Raw genomic sequence first — 24,611 nt, 5'->3', positions numbered from 1 at the left:
GACAAGCGGTGGGCTCTGTGGAGGACCTCTCCGTGGGGGACAGGCCGAGGGGACAGGCAAGGCGCAGAAGGATGCCCGGGCATCCGCGCTCCGCTCCCAGCCAGGTTGTCCTCCTCTGGCTGCGAGCGTCTGCACTGCCCCTTGGGCCCTGGACACAGTCCCGGTGAGCTCCCGTGGGCCGGGGCCTGGACCTCTCCTCCCGCCAGCTGCTCCCGTGTCCTGCGCTCCCCGCCTTCCCAGCCTGCTGTGTGGCCGCGGGCCCCGCATGGGCCGGCTCCCTGCCTGGCGGGAGATGAGCTGCCTGCTGTCACGGTGTCTGGTGCCCTGTGTGGTGCAGTGGACAGCCAAGCACGTACTGTGACCTCCACTGGAACTGGCTCACTTGAACCATCTAGAAGCTTCCAGAAATAATGTGTGGAAAGGATCGAAGTTGATATGTGGCCAGGGTGGTCTGCTTGGAAGCTGCCCCTGATCCCACCAGATTGATGGGAATCATGGACTGTGAAGTAAAGTAGCCTAGGAGCTGAATTCTTCATTGTAGCTTCAAGAAAGTGGAATACATTGATGGTGGAAGATTTTGAGAGTGTTTTGGGTTTTTACATTGAAATGTCTGAAAGCCACATTCTGTCATATGTATTAGTGATTTCTTTCAAACCTTGTTTTGTTGTTTTTAAAATGTCAATTTTTCTGCGAAAGATGAATGGGGATATCCACTTGCGTTTGTCACAAGATTGCTTTGCCGTAGTTTCAATGGAAATATGATTAAGAAGATGGGTAGGTCATCGGGGATTATCTCCCCTTCCTTAGACTGTCTCATCATTGTCTGGACGGTTCCCTTGTCCACCTGCCATATTTTCAATGGAAATATGATTCTGTTTTCTTTGTTTTCCTGAGAAGATAGATCCAGAAAGACATTGATTGCTGAGACCAGTGTCACAAGCATGAGCACATGCTTGTGCTCTTTCTAGTTTTATGGCCTCAGGTGTCACACTGAGTCTTTAATCCGCTTAGACTTTATTCCTGTGTATGGCCCTGGAGGTGCAGCCTGGGGAGCAGAGTCGGGGATGTGCCATCCTGTCGCGTGGGGACGGACTGGTGACTGCACCTCTGGCCACAGTATGCCATGCTCACAGTCCCCTTGTCTCCTGCAGATGGGGACACCAAGGTCTCACCTCGAAGGCGGTTCTACACGGCGAGCCTGCCTCCCGAGGGGTACATCCCAGCTCCGCCAGAGCCGCAGGGCAGCCCGGCCTCCGAGGACACCTCCGGCAGTGATGACGTGGGAGGAGCGTGCCAGGTCTCAGGTGAGGCGTGATTGCACGGTGTCCTACTTGTTCTGACGCACTGGAGCCCCCACAGGGAGAGGGTCAGGGGAGCACGCCACTGTGCGGCCACACGGTGCACTGCTATGTGTCTCGCAGTCACTGGAAAGGACCGTAGGGAACTGGTAACAACGGGCGAACAGACTCAGGGTGGGCAGACATTCAGCTGGCACGGAGCCGTGGCCGTAATCGCTGGTAGGCCCTCCCTGTAATTACGGTAACGAGCACACAAAGCCCTGCAGTGAAGTCGTCCCTGCGGCCTTGTCTCTTGACATGTGTCCCACGCTGGCGCCCGCCCCCTGAATGGTGGCCGTTGGGCAGAGCCTTGCACGCAGGCCTGTCTTCCCCGAATGGCCGGTATGAATGCTTCTCCTCCCCGCGTGGACCTGCTGCTCGTCCGCGGCCTGCCCCCGGCTTCCCTAGCTTGGCCCTGCGTGGAGGGCTGCGTGCCATGCAGTGCTGCCCAGACAGACAGCCTGTCCCTGGAGGGCTGCGGGCGCTGGCCCGGCTTCTGAGCGCTGGCTGTGGCCGCGCCCGCTCAGGCTGTTGAGCATAAGCCGTGCCCAGGGTGGGACCGGGACACCCCAGGCCACATGGCTCAAGCACTCCACCATGGGCAGCACCCCTGCTGCCCGTGTACGCACCGTTGCCCTCCCTCTGCCCTGGGCTCCATCCCTGCTGCCACCCCAGCTCATGCATCGTCCTTACGCCGGTAAAGTCGGCCCAACACCTACGTGGAGAAGGCGTACACCCGTAAGTGCGGATGTCTCTCCAAGTCTCCCAGAACAGGTCTGTGCGTCAGTGGTGCCGGCCCGTTTTAGGTTATGACGACATTGATACAACACCCGAGCTAACAGAGGTCATTAGAGCAGTTACAGTCTGCCCCGTGCCAGCGTACTGCACTTTAGGTTTTCCGGTCTCTCGCTTGGGCAATTGAAAAGGCCCCCGGGGTTCTCAGGCGTGTCCCGCTGTGTTCCCTGCGACCTGTTGCACTGCTGGCTTCTAGGGAGCTCGCAAGAATGTTGGTGTGAGAGGCCCCCTGCGCAAGCCCTTCCTTCTTACACTTCCTGGGAAGGCCAGCTCCCGGCTTGGTCCACGTCCATCTCCAGATCCCGCACACGTTTCCCGTTGCATGACAGAGGCTCCTCGCCCTCGAGGGGCCTGGCCCATCTGCCTGGTAACTTTGCCCTTCCTGCGCCCAGGCAGGTGAAGCACGAGAGCAGGACCCCCATCAGCCTGGCTTTCAGCAGGTGGATCCAGCTCAGGACGTGGGGCAGGGTGGCTTCTGTTGTGATCCCCGCCTGACACAACTGTGCCCACCGGCCTCTGCCCTGCCATTCCCAGGGGCTCCCGCCACCCACACGCCTTCCACTGCACCCCTGCAGGTCCCTGGCTCCTCCCTCCCTGTCCCGCTCTCACACATCCCTCCTGAGGGCTCCGCACCCCCACCATCTGCAACTGTGCACCTGAGAGGTCCTCTCGCTAGCCCTGCTTCCAACCTGGCGGCGAAGGCTTGCTGGGCATCCCTTTGACTTCCTCACGGTGACCTTGACAGCCCACAGTATCTCCTGGGACGTGCTCCCGGGCTTCCATCCTCACCTCTGCCTTCTGCCCACCAGCATCTGCAGGCCGTGGTCTATGTGTGACATCTCTCTCCTCCAGGCTCACTTTCCTAGTCCTCCTAGTAGGGGTCAGGGCCCGGACTTGGGCCGGTTCAGTTAGGTTTATTGCAAGCCTTGTACCCATGTGAGCATGGCCCTTCTCCATTCCTGAAGCACCAGTGCAGTGGGGTCGGGTCTTCAGCCAAGGCTGGGAAGTGACTAGACCCATTACTCACACAGGAGCCCGTGAGGAGAGAGCCAGTTTGCTGTCCGAATTCATAATCACTGTTGGCTTCGACCGTGTCTACTGGCTTTGAGCAGATGATCTGCAAAGTCATTAAAATCACACCTTAAGATTACATTCTGATATCAGGCACTAATGAAGCACTTATTGACGTGGTGGCTTTTGGGAGCCCGAGCTGATGGTGTGGCTCCCTGCAGACTCCCTGGGAGCCAGACGGCCATCCATCAGGTGTGTTGGGACTGGCCAGGCCCCATGTCGAAGGCCGGAGGCCTCAAACCTTGCTGTCCACGTCTGTGCTGAGGAGCTGGGGCCCCTGGCCTCTCAGGTCCTCACTGGAGCATGTAGCTCCGTGCCTTTGCGTGTTTGACCGACACGGTGCCATGGTTAACACCTGGAGTCTAGGTGGAGACCGAGGAGGGTGCTTGGCCAAAATCTGCTGACCAGGGGCCACGTCCCATACGTGTCACACTTGCCCAGGGCTCAGCAGCTTCCATCCTTGTTCTGCTGATTTACTGCAGTGAGATTCACAGAGTTATGGGAGCACATTGGCTTTCTCCTGAGTTCCTCACAGGAGAAACCATGAGGGGCCTTGGAGGTGAAGGGAGCAGGTACCCCAGGAGGGGTTCCGCACATTCTGGGGCCTCCCAGTAGCCTGGTGGTGTTCTCAGAGGCTTGAGCTTATGCACATGCTCACATTTTGTTTTTTGGCATCTTACTGACACACACACCTGACACTCTGGGCCCTTCCCCATCTCGGTGAAGTGAGCTAGCTGCCAACTTTGATCAATGTTTGATGGAGGACGATGTGGCTCGAGATTGTCAGATTATTAATTTTGAAGTACTGTGCCAGTGCAATCAGCACAACACTTCAGCCTGCCTTTAAAAAAGGAAAGGAGCCCCATTTGTGCTGATCGCCTGTATTTTCTTAAAATCCAGTTACATACTTTTCAAACCATCACTGGTATATGTTCATGAGAAACTTGGATTCGAGAAATATTTGGATTTTGGTAAACTTACACTACTTCAGCTTTGCATGAATACCTTACAATAATAGATGGTACTGTAGATATTTTTTGTGGATATTGATTAATAATTATTCAACTAATACACGTTCCAGAAGGAGAGGACCTCCACTCTCACCACATGTATGCAACACAGCACTGGCGTCCTGGCCAGATCAGTCAGGAGGAGGAAGGAAGGAAGGAAGGAAGTCGTACAAATTGGCATGGAAAAAGCAAAGTTCACTATTGCAGATGACATGATAGTGCATAAAGTAAAACCCTTAAGACTCTACCAAAAGACTGCAGCAACTGATAAGTTCAGGAAGGATGTACGACACGTAATCAGTATGCCAAAATCAGTTCCAATTCTGTACACTGATGACAAAGTATTAGAAGGAAAAGTCAGGAAAACAACCCCGTTTACAGCTGCATCAAAAAGAATAAGATATCTGGGAAAACTTAACCAAGGAGGTGACGTACTTCTTATTAGTGATTTTTTTGGATTTGATACCAAAAGCAGAGTCCATAAAAGCAAAGAATAAAATAACCTATTGGGACTGTATCAAACTAAAAGGTTTTACACAGCAAAGGAAACAACAGAACAAAAGGGCAACCTACTGAATGGAAATTATATATCCAATAAGGGGTTAATGCCCCAAATATAAAAATAATTCATATGACAATAGCCAAAAAGAGTCTGATCAAAAAATGGGCAGAAGACATGAACAGGCATTTCTCCAAAGAAGACACCCACATGGCCAACAGGCACATGGAAAGATGCTCCACATCACCCCGCATCAGGGAAACACAGATGGAACCACAATGAGACACCCCCTCACACCTGTCAGAGTGGCTAAAATTAATAAACACAGGAAACAACAGGTGTTGGTGAGGCTGTGGGGAAAGGGGAGCCTCTTATTCTGTTGGAGGGAACGCAGGCTGGTGCAGCCACTGTGGAGAACAGGGGAGAGGGTCCTCAATCAAAAACCACTACCTACGACCCAGCTCTTCCACTTCTGGGCATAGACCCTCAGGGAAGGGAAATCAGATGCCTGCCTCCCGTGCTCGTCGCGGTGTTGTTGACAGTAGCCAAAATGTGGCAGCAACCCCAAGTGTGTCACAGGATGAACGGATAAAGGCCATACCGAGTATATGTACAACAGAACATTGTCCAGCCACAAGGAAGAGAAGTCCTGCCATTTGCAACAACGTGGGTGGGCTTGGAGAGTATCCTACAGGAAATAATCCCACATGGTATCCCTTACACGTGGAACCTAAAGCAAAAGGCCAAGCCCTAGAAGCAGAGCACAAGAAGGTGGTTGCTAGTGGCTGGGAGAACCAGGGGGAGGCGGGTGGAGGGCCCGGTTCTTCAGCTCCACGAGGGGTCAGGTGTGGGGGTGGACGGTATTCCCAGGGAGCACACGGTAGCAGCTCCGGCGTCCACGCCGCAGCGTCCAGAGGAGGACGGTGACGACTCCACCGGGGGCAGGCACGCGGGGCTGAGCAGGCTGAGCAGGCTCTCGTCACACAAGGTCACAGGTGTGGGTCCTCACGGACTCTGCGCAGTCTCACCTGACTCTGTGACCCTGGGCCCGTGGGTGCTTAGAGTTCAGTGGGGGGCTCCACCTGCGTCTCCAGGCAAGAAGGGAGATGGCTTGGTGGCGAGCGGGGGCGGTACAAGGTGAGGCGGATGAGGACTGGGGAGTCTGAGCCTGGGTGCTTATTCCGTTCCGTGTTCTCCTCGTGGCCGCCAGGCTCCCGACCCGTGCGAGGCCCTGTTCCTCCCATCTGCATCGTCAGGGGTGTAAACAGACGGTTCTCTGGATCCTCTTCCAGCGTTCAGGGCTCGTGCCTTCAGATGTCCCTGAACTAGTTGTCCTGGAACGTGATGAAGACTGAGGGTCGATGGGAAGAGTTGTCCTTCTGAAGCACTATCTGTGACCTGCCCTCTGTCCCGCAATCAGGCACACAGGCCTGCATAGCAGTCGAGTCCCCAGGAGAGGAGAGCGGGGAGGTGGCGGGACCCAGCCTGAGCTCTCTGAGGGCTGCCCTTCCCTTGGCACCGGTCACTGCAGACAGGCAGCAGGTGACCCGCCATGGCCGAGCCCGCTTTTTCCATCGCATCCTCGTGGCCTGCCCCTACCGTGCACCCAGGACGGTGGCCAACCAGGAGCATCTTGCGGTGCCAAGCACTGTTGAGGGTTTTCTGAAGCCTCAGGGATGTGAGAGGCGCACAGACACGTTCTCCCGAGTGTGGCTGGCCGGACCTTCCAGGAGCCCCCGCGAGCCGCTCGCTCCCAAAAGGCACGCTGACTCCAGGCTACCCAGTCTCCCATCGTCACACGGACACAGACTTGGTTACTGGTGACCCCTGGTTTCACGTAGGATTTCACACATCTTCTCAAGGGCAGTTTACACCTTCCTGTAAATTATCCGTGAAATAGGGAATGAAAGACACTATAAACGCGGGACAGGTATGTGTGGTCCCTGCTGTCGGCTACAGACTCAGTATAAAAATGGTAACGTGGAGTTAAGGGTTTTACTAGGCCTGCGCCATACACTGGAATAATGAGAACTAGAACCCCGTGAATTCTGCACATAAACCCTACTGCATCCCCATGCTCAGCCCCATTCTCCACCTCAGTGTTGTCAGAGCCTCTGAGAAAACACAAGTTTGCCCAACCCCAGTCATTGTGAAGTCACAGGTGGCCCTGAATGTGCCAGTGGTGGGTCTCTACTTCCAGCCGGCAGACCTTGCAAGGGCAGCCTTGTGCCCTGCGGCCTCCAGGCCACCCTCACCTCTGATGGCTTCTCTGAGAGCTTCCCATGGCCACCAGGGTCCCTGCTCCTGGGACCCCTAGACGAACCTGCTGGGGGCCCAAGAAGCCCCCGTGAGGAAGCAGTCAGGGAGACCCAAATCTCCCTAGATTCACCCCAGGCAATCTGATAGAGAGCAAGAAACCCTGCATAGGGGAGTGCCGACCCAGGAGCAACTCTGGGTCCCGAGATCCCAGTGGACCACACGTTGCTGTACCTCCAGCTCCGAAAGACGGTAGATGCCCATTTGTGGAGAAGAAAAATAAGCAACTTCTGCCGCTGACTCCCAGAGCACCTGGAGCTCTGCTCTCTGCACGGCCTCCTTATTTTGGCAGCGGGCTGTCTTTAAAGAACTTTATTTCTTTTAAGATTTATTTACTTATTCATGAGAGACACCGACTGAGGGAGAGGCAGAGACACAGGCAGAGGGAGAAGCAGGCTCCCCACAGGGAACCCGATGCAGGACTCGATCCGGATCCTGGGATCACAACCTGAGCCGAAGGCAGGTGCCCAACCGGTGAGCCACCCAGGCGTCCCAGCAGGCTGTCTTCATGTTTCAGCAAGGACTGTCACGGGTGTGGTGTAGACCCGCACCAACTGGGAACTTACTACTCTGCTCTGAGCATCCAGAGGACAGTGGAGCCGGACAGTGATTATCACATGCATTAGTAGCCTGGGCTTTGAGTCTTGAATAAAACTCCAATTTCCTTTAAAATACTTATCCTTTTTTTTTTTTTTTTTTTAATGCAACACTGTTCAGCTGTGAGAATTGGAATAAGCTGGAGACTGGCTATTTTTGGCGTCTAACTATTTCTACTACCGCAGTTCATCAAAATGTAGGTGCCAAATAGTCGTGGAGAAAACTTTGACAAATTGTGATCATTTTTAAAATTAGCATGCCTGAAAGGTGTGTTTTGGGGATGGCAGGTTTTCAGAACCAGTGTGCCTCTCAGATTATAAATAGTCAGGCCTCTGGTTCCCTAATATAAATGTTCCTCCAGCTTCTCTTGTGCATGAGGGTTCGAAGGAGGCAAGATTGTAGGTGTGTAGGGGCCGTGAGGACGGAACGTTCTAGAGTCGATGGAGGACCTTGTGTCTGGACAGGAGCCCCTGGCAGAGCTGCAGCTCAGACTTTTATGAGGCGTGAGGTCAGGAGAGTGGAAGCCACAGAACCCTGACATGTGGGGCTTCCCAAGGGCAGGGAGCTTGCAGAATGGAAGGGTCACGGCCTCAGATTCCACAGTGTGTGGGCTGGTCCCTTGGGCTCCCTGGGCTGAGCCCGCCTGAGTGAGCGGGAGCTACACCCTTGTGGGCAAGGCTGCCCCCAGATGCCCTCCGACCCTGGGGGGCAGGGAGGGCTCCGCACAGCTCTCCCAGATGTGGCCTCTGTCCCTGCCGGACTGTTCCCACCCCCATGATGGCACTGAGCGAGTGGGAGGGTGGGGGCAGCCCTCATGGGCTAGGCGGTGGTGTGGCCCCACCCAGAGTGGGCTGCAGACAAGGCACGAGGCCTCTGTCGGGGTGCGGGGGTAGGGGCCGTGAACCAGGAGGGAGGCGCACAGGCTCCCAGGTCCCGCCAGGACCTCCAGATGGAGGGAGGCCTCGGGAGGGGGTGGGGTGGGCAGGGGGCTGCGGACCAGGAGGGAGGCCTTGGGGGGGGGCAGTGGGCTGCAGACCAGGAGGGAGGCCTCGGGAGGGGGTGGGGTGGGCAGGGGGCTGCAGACCAGGAGGGAGGCCTTGGGGGAGGCAGTGGGCTGCAGACCAGGAGGGAGGCCTTGGGGGGGGGCAGTGGGCTGCAGACCAGGAGGGAGGCCTCGGGAGGGGGTGGGGTGGGCAGGGGGCTGCAGACCAGGAGGGAGGCCTTGGGGGAGGCAGTGGGCTGCAGACCAGGAGGGAGGCCTCGGGAGGGGGTGGGGTGGGCAGGGGGCTGCGGACCAGGAGGGAGGCCTGGGGGGGGGCGGGCAGTGGGCTGCAGACCAGGAGGGAGGCCTCGGGAGGGGATGGGGTGGGCAGGGGGCTGCAGACCAGGAGGGAGGCCATGGGGGGCAGTGGGCTGCAGACCAGGAGGGAGACCTGCGAGGGGGGGTCAGGCAGTGGGCTGCAGACCAGGAGGGAGGCCTCGGGAGGGGGTGGGGTGGGCAAGGGGCTGCGGACCAGGAGGGAGGCCTGTGGGGGGGCAGTGGGCTGTAGACCAGGAGGGAGGCCTCGGGATGGGGTGGGGTGGAGTGGGGTAGACACAGGGCTGTGGACCAGGAGAGAGGCCTGGGTGGGGGTGGGCAGTGGGCGGCTGGCACTCAGCACTCCCTGTGCCAGGATGGCTGTGCTGATCCATGCAGGTGTGCTGCCCGTGTGCCGGGTCTGCACACACCCAAAATTACACAGTTCACTTGTCCGTGATGCTACAGGAAGCCAGGAGAGAGGCCAGGAAAAAACAGGAAACTGGGGGTCATCGGACCTGTGTTCTCTCTGCACCCCCTGTTTGCCCCTGGCCATTGGTCTACCCCATCCCTCCATCCCTCCATCCCCCTGTCCCTCCATCCCTCTGTCCTTCCAGCCCTCCCAGCAGGTGCCTGCGGACAGGATGCTGCTCACAGGTTTATACCACCAGACACACAGCCCTCAGGAGTTGGGTGCTGCGGGGGTGTCCTGAGACGGAGAGACAAAGAGAGACTCAGACAGATGGAGAGACATAGAGGCAGCCGCTCACCCAAATTGGGACAGCAGCTGCCTCAGAGCCTTCACTTCTGCCCAGCGTTGGACCCAGGGCTTCAGGGTGAGCACATCTGAGGTGCCCAGAGTGGCTTCTGCTGGAGATGGGAGCTCACGAAGCAAAATAAATGATGCTGTGATGCTGGCCATACACTAGTGCTCCGCAGCCACCGCCGTGGACATTCCCCTTGCCAGAGTCCAGGGGTCCCGTGACATCGAGAGGGCAGACAAGGGCCCGGCCTGGTCCCAGGAGTCAGGGAGGCTGCCGCAGAAAGGCCTGGTCACCAAGGCCAGTGCAGGGCCACGGGGCACTCAGCTGCAGACACAGCCCAGCACAGGGGATGTCGTCCGTCGCCGTGAGCACACTGGCCTGCCGTCTCCCGGGACCTGGTGTCCTCAGCCGTGGCCTGTCCCCCCCTGTGTCCCCTGCTGCTGCCCCGAGGGCTGCTGCTGCCCCGAGGGCCCGGGACCTGCCTCTGCACACCAGCCGTGGAGCAGCTGCTTTCCCACGGGCTGGGCCAACCTCCGGGGCTGACAGAAATGGACCAGCCGAGGTTATAGTGAAACATGGACAGCAGTCAAAATGAGGAAAAAATATCTAAAGATCATGAGTTAAAAAAAAAATTAATTCTCTTCTGACCAAAAGATAAGAAGAAAGAACCAGATCAATGCATTGTGGTTAATCAGTTTCTTTTCCCACAAAGAAATACTTTTCTACTTGGATTTTTGCATCAAAAATATAAATCCCAAGCTAGATGCTGTTAGGATTCCGTACGCACTTTGTCGATTCTTTCTTGAGGACGCTCGTAGCCGAGGGGACAGCAGCCCCTGCACGCTGACGGAGAGTTCAGCTGCACCACCGGCTCCGTGTCCTCTTGCCAAGTAATCGCTTGCTGACCGTGACCGTGAGGACGGGAGCGCAGTGCCTCCGGGAGCCTTGGCGGAACCAGCCGGTGGCGAGGTGCGTGCTGGGCCAGCATCCGCCGCGGCGACAGGGTTTGTCTGAGGCTCGTGCGCCTGGCGGCTCGGGGGCAGGAGTGGCTCGCCTGGGGCCGCCGCCCGAGACTGCCGTGCCCAGCCTCTGACGGCTGCTGTCCCCGCGGGGGTTTGTTGGTTTTACCCCCAACCCCAAGGATCCTTCCTTCTTTGTCTGCTGTGAAAGTTATTCAGCAGCATCTTTTCTTTTCAGTGGTCTCGTGCGTGCGCCTGGCGGGGCAGCTCCACCAGCTTCGCGCCTGGCAGGTTTGCCACAGGCCTCTCCGTCCGTAGGGTCTGCATACACGACGCACTCATCTCCCGAGGCGTCAGGAGCTCTCTGCCACCTGGGGATGTCTGGAGCACTGCCTGGCCGTGGCCCCCTGCACCCCGAGCGGGTGCCCCTGCTCCGCGTCTTTGCTCAGGGAGCGGAGCCGTGTGGCATCGGGGGACCCTCCAGCTCCGTCGTGTCCCCAGACCGTGGCCGGTGTTTGGTCACTCGCTGCTGTTATTCCACCACCCACCCTCCGTGTTGTGCTGCGTGGGCCCGGGGCTCCCCAGCTGCGGAGCGCTATGCTTCCCCTGTGCACGATCCCGCGGGTGCTGTGTTTGCACAGCTGTCGCTGGCCCCTGCCTGTCCAACTAGGCCTTCTGTCCCCGCCCCGGCACCATGTCTCGCCTGCCCGGCCGCCAGGACCTCCAGCAGGTGGGCGTCCTGCGCCTTCTCTGACCTCAGGAGAGGCTCCCAGGCCATCCCCCCCGCAGGCCGTGTTCTCTGTGGGTCTGCTGCAGCTGTCCTGTGTCACAGGTAGAATTTTCTGCTCTGTGCTGCGCCCACCACCGTCGGCGAGGCCTGCCTGGTGCGGCCCTCTCGCCCAGGCGGTCAGGGCATACACACCGCCAACCACTGCCCCCCACTGGGAGCGCACACTCAATCTTCATTTCAAAATGCAACTTCATGCTGATTCACAGGGGCAAGGCGCCGCTATTTATGACTTATTCTCACATCCAAGTAACTCCTAGAAGGCACCAAAGTAATGTTTTTAAAAATAGGAATTAATGTTTTCATCCCAAGGCCACAGGACTGAAATTTTACTACCCCCAAAAATTGCAGCAGCTCTTATGTCCCTGACCTCTCACCGCTTGTCAGGATTGTAGCAGCCGTGAGGGTGTACGTCTCCCTGTGGCCTCGTGCAAGGACACATTGCTGCTCGTGTATTTCAGGGTAAGTCCCGGGACCTGAGTTAAAGTTGACAGTTCAGTAAATATTTGAAATTCCTTGTCCACTGAATTTGCAAGATTCTAATGGAAAATGAAGCCCAATATGTTTGCTCTGTTTCCATGTACAGAAAATATGAATTTTTGTTTTTGTAGATGAGGATCTTCATGCTCGGTCAAAGAGAAGAAGAGCAAGAAAGCATAAATCAAGGAAAAGCCTTAAAAATCCCAACAACGATGGTGCAGAACGAGCAGAAGTAGAGAAACAGCAGAGTCTTTTACCAGAAAACCTGCAGCCACGGCACGCAGATGGCCCCACAATCAGCAAAAATAAAAGGAGGAAGCTGAAGAAGCAGCAGCAGATGAAGAGGAAGAAAGCGGCTGGCCTCCTGACAGCAGCCTCTGGCGGCAACTTCACATACCAGCCAGAGGAGGGCGACAGCGAGTGGGCGGCCGGGTTGGAGAGTGATGGGGAGGATCACACGGAGGACCACACGGAGGACCACACGGAAGACGGCATCCGTGTCCTCGGGGAGGGTTACGAGGAGGACGGTGCCCGTGTCTTCAGGGAAGACGACAGGGAGGACGGTGGCCATGTCCTTGGGGAGGATTATGGGGAGGATGGCACCTGTGTCCTCTGGGAGGACCGCACTGACACCCACGAGGAGGACCACAGGGAGGATCACGGGGAGGACGATGAAGACACCAGTGGGGAAGATGTTAAAAACACCAACGAGAAGGCAGACGATATCCTAAACTTTTTGAAGTCAACACAAGAAATTTATTTTTATGATGGTACGTTCCTCACTGTTCTTTCAAATAATGGCATCCACTTATTTGGAAAAGTAAGTATAGTAAAATACGTAAATATTTAAAATATGAAATGTGAAAATACTCAGTGGTGAACATAAGTCTTTAGTTTTGAGGCAAAGACCAGAATATGTGGACTCTTCACCCGGGTTGGAGAGTGTCCCTGTGCTGGAGGCGTTGCACTCCTCACGTAGCCGGCCACTGCACCTGACTCCCGTGAACCTGCCTCAGAGGCTGGCGGTGTTCTCGGCTCTGTTGCCTCAGGAAAGGTAAGTCCAGGTGGCAGGTGTGGTGGACTCACGTGCCTTGTCCTCAGCTCACAGGGAAGGAAAAGTGCAAGCATGACTGTCTCCTCTGGGACATACTCTGCTTCCCACATGTAACCTGCGGGCTTCAGGTTTCCAGTGAGCGTCCTGGGCAGCTGTCTGTGGATGCAGGAGGTGGAAGAGGAGAGCAGATTGGTCCTCTTGGGTGGTGGTTCCTCAGGTTTGCCTTGAGCTTACTGACAGCTGACCTCAGGATCAGGAAGCAGCAGGTCCTCAAGCAGCACGGATGGAGGCGCCCAACATGGATGTTCCCATTCCCACCACACCCCCAGTGGATGCAGGCCGGGCTGGGCTTAGCGGATCCCGATGCAAGTGAGAACATGACCCTATGGACAGGGTTGAGGAATGTTGGCTGTGTAGTCATTTAGGAGATAAGACTGATCTGAGCAAGGCAGAGAAAATAGCACTTTTAACCTTCAGCACATGTGTCAGCACTTTGTACTGACAGAGTGAAAACAAGCGTAATACACGTGCAAACAAAGGAGGAAGACAGCTGGTGCACGGCAGAGCCGAGGAGCCTCAGAACTGCTTCGGGACGGGCTCCACTCGCTGGATCCAGGAGGTTGTGCAGGAACTGCCTGAGAGGGCAGACCTCGGAGGAGGTGACAGCACGCCAGGGCCGAGTGGGGACCGCACGGCCACCCTTGTGCCCCGGGGAGGCTGTCGGCTGGCCGTGGGCCATGCAGGAGGGTGATGGAAGGGCCAGCCAGCCCCTGGGAGCACACAGGCTGGCAGCACAGCGTCAGCAGCAGAGCAGGCCATGCAGGGAAAGGCAGGCCTCGGGGCTGCGGGGTAAAGCAGGCACACTGCTGGGAATGGCCAGGTGCCCAGCCCCGGGTGCGAGGGTCGGACACCCAGGACCTTCAACAACATGCTGGGCCCGTCGGGCAGCACAGAGGGCCACGCGCTCAGAGCAGGGGCAGGCAGGGCGCTCAGGCACCACAGCCTCCATGCTTATACACTCACACTGGGCAGCAAAACCACAAGGAGACGTGCTGTGGAGGCACTGGGGTCATCAAGGGGCGTTTAAGAGGTGATTAAGTGCTCAAAAAACGGAGAAAATGGTGCAACATTTTTCTCCCATATTCACCAGATAGCTTTAGTCTATTTAGATAGTCCAATGGAAATTCTGAGAAATATAACTCAACGCAGAGTCTAAGCAGCAGGTCAGGGTCAGCATGAGAATCAGTGGCTGGAAAGCAGGTGGGATAGAACCTGCAGACAAGGGCACATGGGCGGACAGGTCTAACATACACACCTTGGGGCCAAGGGGGCTTGGGGTAGATGGGGGTGGGACTGACACGCACCAGGGGAGGGAGACAGGTCTGACACAGGTGCACGCCAGGGTGGGGAACGGGTCTGACATGCCTGTGGGGACTGGGAGGGGGTACGGGGATGGGGGACAAGATTGACCTGCACGTGGGGGCCAGACAGGGGCATGGGGCCGAGGCATAGGGCCCGTGTGCAGAGGCAGCAGTTGGGAACGGCCATCAGGTCACAAGGTAGGGCCGTGTGCAGCCCAGCAGCACGAAGGCGACACCAGCACAGCCGAAGCACGTTCTGTCGAGGAGCGAGGATGAAGGATAGAGACAGGCGCCTCCGGGAGCAGGGAGCGCGGGGACTTGCGGGGACTTGTGGCTCAGTGGGAGGGGCCTGAGGCTGGTCTGCAGGGCTGGGCCACTCGCCCCCGCCATGGCCTATTTGGAAGGCAGGTGTCCCGCAGCCTCCCGCAGGTGGGGCATATGAGGCTGAGGTTCAACCTTCTGCTCCAAGGGTGGCCTCTCGTATCCTAAATGGTTCCTTCTGGGCAGGAACGTGCGTTTCTAAGTGGCCTCGCTTCGCTTAGGCATGTCCCAGGCTGCGGCCTCCGCCGTCTTCGTGGAAGCCGCGCAGGAGCTGTTCCGACGTCTTGGCGACCACAGCGTGTCCCGCGCAGATGTGCTCCTGATGCATCACATGAAGACACTGTTGCTCCTGCGAGACACCGAGAGCCTGCAGCTTGCCCTGGACAGGCTGCCGGCGCTCTGCACCCTGCCGCCCGGTACGTACCGCGCCAGTGGGCGCTGTGCTGCTTCTTCGGGGTTTGCCTGGGAAAACCTCACACTGCACCGGAGTGGTCAGGGGTCGGAGGTCAGGTGTCAGAACACACAGGCGTGCAGGGGTGGCTTCCAGCGTCTCTGCTGGCGGTAAGTGATCCTGGGGAGAGACGCAGAAGCCGGGCCTCTCGTCTCCCAGACTGGGAGCTACCAACTGTTGGGGCCAAGTTCCCTGTGTTTAAACGGCAGTGAAAGCACCCTGTCCCCCTTTCCCACTCTGCTGCACGGGTGGGAGGGAACCCCGCCCTCTGAGTGTCCGGGACAAAGGTGAGTCACAAGATGACCTTTCGCTTGTGCGTCGGCCTTGCCCGGCTGCCCGCTCCCCAGAGATGGTAGGACCTGGGGCCAGCTGTGCTCAGGTCCATTCGGCCAGGGGGACTCACGGCCGCAACTTGCAGTGGGCTGTGGGGGAGATACCAGGCCATGGGAATGTGCAGACGTGGAGTGCCAGAAAATTGGCCTTTTTCTAGAGAAGCACCATGCAGAGCCCCATGCCGACCCACACCGGGCACAGGACACCTGTCCAGCTGAGTGGGATGGGCTCTGCTGACTGCTGCAAGGGAATGTGACCATGATGACTGTTTCCACCCGGAAATCTCACGGTCCGGCTCAACAGTCAAGACTAACACGGCATCATATCAGGTCAGGGTCAGAGTTAAGGAGACCAGGAGGTGACATTCCATGTACATGCTAGACTGGACACCACAGGGAAGGAAATCCCACAGGGAGGGGATATTCATGCAGCACTGGGCTGGAGTATGACGGGTGTCCCATGGTGGGGAGGGGGTCATGGGTGCGGACACGCAGGATGGAGGGTGACCTGAGAGTGGTGTCGGCCTGAGTGCAGTTGTGCCTGAGGAGCCTGGCAGCCAGTCATGAGCTGTGAGCTCGGAAGGGCTGGAGGATCAGGAGCCAGGTCGGATGGGGCCAGTCTGGATGCTGCCTGGGCACCCCGGGTGGGGACCTAGGATGGGGAAGGTCACCAGGGGCCACGTTACAGAGCAGAGAGGGTGCAGGAGCCCAGAGACCCCATCTGGGAGCCACTGCAAGGAGGCGACGGGAGGGTGGAGGGGAGCGTGGATAAGCTGCAGCGGAAGAGCCACTGACCGACCCCGGGGGCCTTCTGTGGGAAGCCCAGCTAACCCAGTGTCAACCTTGGCTGTCCTACGTGGAACATTTAACAAACTCAAATTTCCATAATAAAGTTCTAGCTCAAATTGCAGAAAGCCAGTTTTATTAAGTTAAACACATACAAAGGTATTTGAGATAAAAACAAAGTCATTTAGAATTTTTAAAGTTTTTGTTGTGTTCCTCAGGCTGCAGCCTTTGTCACACGTTGTTCTGAAATGTGTCAGCAGGGTTTTCAGCAGCAGTTGGGGACTTAGCAGAAATGTTTCCCTCTGTTTCTTATGTGAAAATCACAGGACAAGCTCGTCTACGGGCACACTTAAGCAGTTGGTAGAACTAAAACTTAATTGAAGCACTTTTCGTAAAAGTGGATTATCTGTCAGCACATGTAGGATACACAGTCGGAGTTTTTCTATTTAAAGCAATTTTGCAAACAAAACGTGCAATGAACGGCGAAGCCTTGTCTTCAGAGACCAGCACGTGTGACACAGAGCTGCTCCTGGCAGTGGTGCAGGAAGCCTGCAGGACAGGTGCTGGGCACTGGCTGGGTTCAGGAGGCTGAGTGCGGCTGGCTGGGCACAGGTGATAGGTGCGAGGGGCTGGGCACAAGGTGGGCACAGGTGGCTGGGCGCTGGCTGGGTACGGGTGGCTGGGTGCAAGGTGGGCACAGGTGCTGGGCGTGGGCTGGGTGCAGGTGGCTGGGTACAGGTGCCGGGTGTAGGTGCCAGGCACAGGTGGCTGGGTGCCGGTGCCAGGTGCAGGTGGCTGGGTACGGGTGCCAGGTGCAGGTGGCTGGGTGCAGGGTGGGTGCAGGCTGGGCATGGGCTGGGTGCAGGTGGGTGGGCGCTATTGGCTACATTTTGTGAGCCGCAGAGGGTCCTCGCACAGCTCTGTCACCAAGACTCCTGACGCATGTGGGCTCCCTGGCCAGGCCGTAGACAAGCCCCCTGTTTCTGGAGTTAGGACAGAAGCTGGTGGCAAGAACCAGGGCCCGGCTCACAGACGCCTTACATTCCCCGCACCCTGGCGCCTGCGTTAGCACAAGTAATGCTGCCATCCAGGGTCCCTGTCACGCGAGCCTCCTTTACCCCTCGCAAGGGAATGAGGCCTCGGTGGCCAGGCCGCTGGCCCGGGCAGGGGGCACCTCGGAACGGCCTTAGCTGTGTGGGTCCATTCAGAGCCGGCAGTGGCTCGGGACCTCCCCATGACCCGGCTGCCTGCACCCAGGCGCCCCTGCTTAGGGACTCCTGAGTCTGGCGTTAGGTCACCCATGACCACACATCTGCCTGCATGTGGTGTCCGTGTGCTCGGGCGGTACATGCGGTGCCGTGGCCCGTGTCCTAAAGATCTGACCACACGTGTAGACTGCAGGGCTCTCCCCCAAATGACATGCAGACTTCCAGAATCTGTGCTGGAGGACCCATGGGCGCCGCGCACTGCCATCGACATCACTTCACACTAGAGTTGTGCTTTATTAGGGTTTTTGTAGGTTCTACTTTGAATCTCCAGGCTACTGTCTATAAAACGATAGTTTATAATTTTTGTTTTGGGGCTCTCTTGTTCTATTTTATTTTTGTTTGGTGTTCTGTTTGCTTTCCAGACCATGCCTCAGTGCTCTCAGCTTTCTTTAATTACTGGATCACCCACATCCTTCCTGAGAACCACACTGACTAAATCCGGGCATCTAAGAAGAGCTAACATTCAGCAAGAATATAAAAGGCAAATGTGAAATTAGCAGAGACAGGATTCCTACATATAAAGAAGATGGAATTCCCTAAATCTTCTTTGTGGCCTAAACCCCAGGAACTTTGAAAACATCTCTGCCGCCGTATTTACCGTGTGTTGTACACAGTGGGCAAGACACAATTGGAGACATGGAATGAGAAATCGGGGTAAAATAGAAAGTCTTCAAATATCAGAAAGTGCTTATGTCCCATATTACTCACCATGATCCTGTTTCTTTCATTCTTGTAAAAGTTGAAAGTGGACATCCTGTTAAATTTAACAAACTGTATAGTTTGAAGCTGTTATATATTTTTATAAAGTTAAATAACCCTGTATTTGAAAGTCTCTGTTTTAAGAATGCGTTATAGACATTAAATGTTATGGTTTAAGTTGTTTGATTCTGGTTGAAGTTATTATTTTCTTCCTTATTTTCTCTTCTCTGCTTTGATGATACTGATAACAACATTTTCCCGTTCTTTCCATTTGTCATGGCAACAGTCACCTGCTCTCAGGATTACTGCGGTTTAGAAACACCTGTCAGCTGGTGTACATTTTAGGAGGCCATTGGCTCTGTCCATGAAAAAAAATATTTTTTCTTGTGGTGAAACCTACATAAAATTCACCATGTTAGCCGTTTTTAAGCATACAATTCAGTGGCGCTGAGTAGCTCACCGTATCAGGCGACCACACTGTTAAGGCTGAACAACATCCGTTGTATGGATACGCCACTTCCTGTCGGCGCACACGGGGCTGTTTCCTCTGTTCCTGTTGTGAACCGTGCCTCCCTGGGCATCACGCACGGCATTCTGCGTGCACACGTGTTTTCCCACCTCTCTGGGGTAGAATCGCCAGGTCCCACGGTAACTCTGTGTGTGACTTCTCGAGGAAATGCTGGTCTGCTGTCAGCGGCCACCCCGTCCCACATCCCGCCAGCCCCGCACAGAGGTGCCGCGGCCCCACGTCCACACCGACACCATCATCTCCTATGGCCTTGATTACTGTCCTGACGGCCACCAAGTGGTGTCTCATGGTTTCTGTTTACGTCCCCCTGATGTTGAATGTTTTTGAGCATCTTTTCATCTACTTGTTAGCTATCCTTTCTTTCAGGGAAATGCCTGTTTAAGTCTTTGTCCTGGGGCACCTGGGTGGCTCAGTCGGTTAAGCATCGGTGTTGTAATCTCAGGGTCATGGGATCAAGCCCCATTTCGGGCTCCCTGCTCCACGGGGAGACTGCTTCCCCTTCTCCTCCCTGCTCTTGTTCTCTATCTCTGTTGGTATCTCTGTATCTCTCAAATAAATAAAATCTTTAAAAAAAAAAGTCTTTGTCCTTTAGTGAATTGGATTATTTGGTTTTTGTCATTGGATTATAAGAGTAATACATAAATTCTATATATTAAAAAAGTAATAAATTCTGGATATTAACACTTTATGAGAGAAATGATTTTATCGTGTTTTCTCCCATTCTGTGGCCTATCTTTTTCTCTCTCTCTCACTACTGTTGTTTGATGCACAAATTGTTTACCTCTTGATGGAGTCCAACTTATTTATGTTTTTCTTTGTCACTGGTGTTTCTGGTATCCTATCCAGAAAATAACTGCCAAACCAGGATCATAAGATTTTTCCCTAATGCTTTCTCCCAAGAGTTTCATAGTTCTTTATAACTCTTCCATTTAGGTCTTTGACCCATTTTGAGTTAATTTTTGTATATGGTGTAAGATCAGAATCTGATTTCATTCTTTTGTGCATGGATATTCAGTTTCCCAGGATCGTATGCTGAGAAGACTGTGCTTTCCCCATCGACCAGTCTTGGCACCCTTGTTGACATTCATTTGACCAAATACATGAGGGTTTATTCAAGGCTGTCTGTTATATTCCATTGGTCTGTATGTCTGTCCTTATGCCAGAACAACACTGTTTTCATTACTATAGCTTCATAGAAGGTATGAGATGGGGAAGTGTGTGTCCCCCAACTTTGTTCTTTTTTAAGATTGTTTTGGCTATTTGGGACCCTTTGAGAGTCCATGTGAATTTTAGGCTAGAGATTTCTACTTTGTTCTTTTTTAAGATTGTTTTGGCTATTTGGGACCCTTTGAGAGTCCATGTGAATTTTAGGCTAGAGATTTCTATCTCTGGAAAAAATACGTTCGGTATTTTTATAGGGACTGCATTGGACCTGGCCATCACTTTGGGTGGGGTGCGCATCTTAACACTATCATTAAGTCTTTCACTCCATGAACATGGGATGTCTTTCCATGTACATATGTCTCCTTCCGAATTCCCTACAAAATACTACAGTGTTTTGTAGTATTGTGTGTACTAGTCTTTCTCTCCATCGTTAAGTTTATTCCTAAGCAGTTTGTTCTTTCTGATGTGATCATGAATGAAAGTGTTTTCTTCCTTTTCAGATTGTTCGTCACTAGTACAGAAATGCAACTGATTTTTGTATATTGGTTTTGTGTCCTGCAACTTTGCTGACTTTGTATGTTAGCTGTAAAGTGGGGAGTGTGTGTGTATCCCTTAGTTTTCTGTGTATAAGATCATATCATCTGTGAAAGACCTCATTCTGTCTCCTTCCTTCCAATTTGGAAGCCCCATTCTCAAGAGGTCCTCTCACCTCATCATCCGTCCATGTCCTGAAGAGATGCCTATTCCACTAAGTAGAACCTTCTGGAGGCAGATGGGGACAGCCAGGTTCTGAGGATCCATCAGCGTTGCAGCTAGGTGCTGTGAGGCACCTTGAGCTTCATAAAAGTCCGTAAGTGGAGCCACCAGCCAGACCTGGGCTGTGACTGTGAGAACGAGTGCCCGTGCACAGAGTGGGCACACGTCCTAAAGGGGGTGTTTCGGGGAAGCCAGACCTTGCTGTGGGAGAGGGGACAGCATCATGGTTCATCACCGTTCACTCTTTTGACAACATCTTCCTCCCCACGCCTACATGAGCAGCCTCCTCACCCACTGCCTCTTCCTCTCCCCTCATGGTAAGTCAGCATAGAATGTGGGTAAGAGGGGTCATGCCTCTTCCCGCTGAGACCATGTCAGCCACTGCTTGCCCTCAGGGACCCCCTGGTTGGCCTCCGGAAACCGGACTTCCTGGTTATAACCCTCCTCACAGGGCCTGTGAATTAATAAGCCGTGTCTGCCAGTATGAAAATAAGTGTTAACAAATTCCTGTTTTTCCTATTAATTCTCAGTGTTCAATGTGTGTCTTTTAATTATGAACAATTTACATTTTTTCTGTGCAGAACAAGTTAATACACTATTGATAGAGAGGAAAACCCTCCCGTTGGCAGACAGATGGGCCCTGCATTCAGTCTCTCCTCTCAGCATGGAATCCCTGTCAACCTCCACCCCCGCCCCCGCCCCACCTACTTGGGTCTGACCTTCTTTGTTTCCCAGACCAGACTCGCAAATACATAGGAGCAGGATGTAATCCCACAGGCAGGCTGCCAGGGTCAGTGGGTTTTGTGTGCCATTCTAATTCCAAGAAGAAAAGAAGGCCTCTTGTGGAGAACAAAAGCAAATAATCCTGTCTCTAATGTGTCGGCATAAATGTGGTAATCTGTTTACCACCACGGGGGTTGAAGTCGGGTAATAACGAGATCAATTTATCCTTTATAATAGTGCAGAGTCTTCGTGGAGTCCACGTGACTTGTTTTCTGTGAACCGCACCAGTCACGACAGAGAGGGAAGCTCTCGGGAAACATGAGGAATGTTTATCAGCTTGCTGAGTGAGGCAGTGGTGCCTCAGGGACAGGCCTGTCCACACCTTCCTGCCGCCCTGAGACCCTGAGGCCCCAGAGGAGGCCGCATGCACGCTCACGCATTTCTGGCCCACACACCACTGCTGTAGTGTTTCTAGAGAACAGCTGTCCTGAGTTCACCTGCACCACGTGGCCGATTCTGGATTTTTCTTCTGTGTCCAGCACTTGCTTGAGCCCCAGAGTTTTCTGCTGGGGGCTTGTCTTCTCATTTGGGGAGTATACTCTTCAGAGAATTGGATGAAAACATTGGACCCTCTCCAAAATGATGAACAGATGCACATGTCCACGCCACCCCGTACAACAAATATTGTGCACAACTTTGAAGAGGTTGCATATTCCCCAAAACCCAGTCACCAGTGTGTTAGTATTCTACTTCTGCACAACAGATTACCACACACCAGTGGTTTGAAACAGCACCTGTTTATTCCCTCCCGGTGTGTGGGGGTCAGGGGCGCAGGCCATGCACCTGGATCGTGTGCTCAGTGTGGGACCCAGGAAATTTAACAAAAATCCCCTACCCCTGGACAAGCAGAGCAGGACTGACTCCACTTGGTGCTGCCCCCGCCTTGTGCCGACCTGCTTAGGGCACTGCCCCACCCTAGCCAAGCCCGGGCACACCCTAATCGGAAATCAGCTCAGTGATAGGCCAGTTCAAATGGATACTTTAGGGTAAAATGTAACTCAATCAGCCACCTGCGAGTGTCCAGACCAGCAGGACTGTGCAACTTTCTGCGTATCCCATTGGCCACTGGCCCCTATAAAGCTGCTACGCCTCTTAGTCCCTGCTCCGCTGTGTCCTGTACACTTGGACCCAAGCTCGAGCTTGTAATAAACCCTCCTGTGTTTGCATCGGTGTCGGCTCCTCGGTGGTTTCTCGGATTCGCGATCTTGGGCACAGCCCTGTTCTGATGGTTTAGGACTGAGGTCCTGGTGTTCTTGCATGGCCAGGACATGTCTCAGCTCCCTAGGACCCCCATGTCCCAGCTGCAGGACCTTCTGAGGATTACTAAACTGGCAGTAATCCCTTCAAGGCCAGTGGAAGCAGCTGGGAAAAGCTGAGCCTTCTCAAGGGCTGTCCCTCCCGGAGGGGGCCCACCCACGGTGGTTTCCCCTTTGGTTAGTTTAAAACTGATGATTGGTGACCTTCAGGACAAGCTGTCATTGTGTTCACACTGCTCACAGGGCATGCTGCCACTTCACTGTCCGCCACAGGGGGGATGCCTGGTGCATGCACACGAGTCGGCACACGCAGATGTCCCGTGCACACATGCAGAGTCGGCACACGCGGGGGTCCCGTGCACACATGCGGAGTTGGCACACGCAGGTGTCCCATACACACACACACACACACACATACCCATGTGTCAGCACACGCTGGTGTCTGGGATTGTTGTAAATAAATGATTACCTCAAAGAAGTGCCCCAGTCATGGGGCCTGGTGCAGAGGGGAGGTGGGAACCTGGTTGCAGAAAATGGGCACTGAGTAACTTGGCCCCTGCAGATCATGCCTTTTATTTGGGGAAAGTACAATAGATTCAGCAATTCCTTCAGCCCAGATTTCTAAAGGTCTCCCCACCCCCACCATGAGCCCATGTCTCACCTCTTGATTTTATCTTCCTTTTAGGCTATTAAGGTGCACTCCAAGTGGTAGACCCCCTTCTTTTTCTCCCTTTGGCTATGTTTCCGGATGTACAACCCTGGGGCACATCAAGGTACGACGCCGGTGGTGGGACGGGAAGGCGCTGCGGGCACCTGGCATCGGCGCCGAGAAACCGCTGGGGCCCTGGGGGAGAGCGAACACCGGGCCGGGAGGACATCTGGGACCGCGCCGGAGGGAGGGAGGGAGGGGGGCGTCTGAGGCCCCTGCGGGAACCCCCCGCGGTGCGTCCCCGGAAGGAGGCCGCCCAGGAGCAGCTCCCTGGGCCGCAGCCACCCGCGGGGCGCCCGTGTCACGCCGGCAGGGCGAGCAGGTGCCCCCACGGGCGGGCCGCGCTCCGGGGACGGGATGCTGCGGGGCGGTCGGTGCTCGGCGTCCACGGGGCGGGCCCCCGCGCGGGCTCTCGTGGCGCCACAGGCTTCCGCGGGCCTCGTCGAGCGGCTCAAGCGCGCTTGCAAAGCCCCAGGACGGCGGGGCCTCCCGCCCGCTCTCCCCGCCCGGGACCGTCCTGGCCCGGCGCCTCCCCCTGCTCCCGGGAGCACCGACAGCGGCAGCCCCCAGGAGGCCTGGGCGCGTGGCGCGAGGGGGCAGTCCAGGGAGGCCGGGCGAGCCCTGCTGAGCGGGGCGGGTGCAGGAGGAGGGGCGGGGCGGGGGGAGCCGAGAGCAGGATGCTGTCTCTGGGGTCAGGGCGGGTCAGAGCAGGACGAGTCGAAAGCTTCGGGACAGACACAGCTTCCGGACGAGGCTGCTCCGAGGCGGGGCCCGACCCACCCGCGCGGACCGGAGCGCGTGCAGCGAGGCCTCCCGGCCACCCTCGGGCCCTGCTCGACCCCCACCCAGCGGCGGGTAAGAGCCCCGGCCCTTGCACGCGGTGCGCTTCGCAGACACGTAGGAGGGCGTGAGCTCACGCTCGCCCGCAGTACTTGTTGCCAGTGATCACATCCAAATTTTAGCCGGAAAGCTTGACATTTGGAGAACTTGGGTCCGTCGCCATTATTGACATGGCTTCGTTTTCTGGATTTGGCCAATCTTTAAGAACCTGCAGCTCGCCGAGTTCTGCTGTTGTCCGAGACGATGCAGAACGATCGGGAACACTCGGAACACACTCCTCTTCCCATTCTATCGTGAATTTGCTGGAATGGGTCACTTTTCCTAAGTGAGTTATTCGTGCTCTCATAGGAGGGGCTTGTTATTCTTTCAAATGACCCAGAACAGGCTTTC

The 24,611-nt window shown here is 55.4% G+C and overlaps 1 protein-coding gene across 5 annotated transcripts in view; it reads left to right on the top strand.

Annotated features, from left to right (window-relative positions):
- The window catches only part of ERICH1 (glutamate rich 1), a 42,552-nt gene extending 24,182 nt beyond the window's left edge, over positions 1-18,370 (top strand). The window contains exons 3-6 of one of the 5 annotated variants that reach the window (XR_005385461.1): positions 1,152-1,304; positions 12,044-12,732; positions 14,870-15,064; positions 17,848-18,370. Coding sequence is in view for 3 of the 5 variants with exons in the window: in XM_038585885.1 (XP_038441813.1) it covers positions 1,152-1,304; positions 12,044-12,732; positions 14,835-15,064; positions 17,848-17,878 (1,103 nt within the window). In the remaining 2 variants the exon portion in view is untranslated. Of the gene's footprint in view, positions 1-1,151; positions 1,305-12,043; positions 12,733-12,806; positions 13,626-14,834; positions 15,065-17,847 lie in introns of those variants that run through there. The other 4 variants (XR_005385462.1, XM_038585886.1, XM_038585885.1 and 1 more) reach the window with 4 other exon arrangements.
- The last annotated feature ends 6,241 nt before the right edge of the window (positions 18,371-24,611 follow it).

Source organism: Canis lupus, chromosome 37 (genome assembly GCF_011100685.1).
Source record: "Canis lupus familiaris isolate Mischka breed German Shepherd chromosome 37, alternate assembly UU_Cfam_GSD_1.0, whole genome shotgun sequence".
In the NCBI taxonomy this organism is placed as follows: Eukaryota; Metazoa; Chordata; class Mammalia; order Carnivora; family Canidae; genus Canis; species Canis lupus.
Note: the sequence above shows the minus strand (reverse complement) of the source record. Positions and strands in the feature narration are given on the sequence as shown.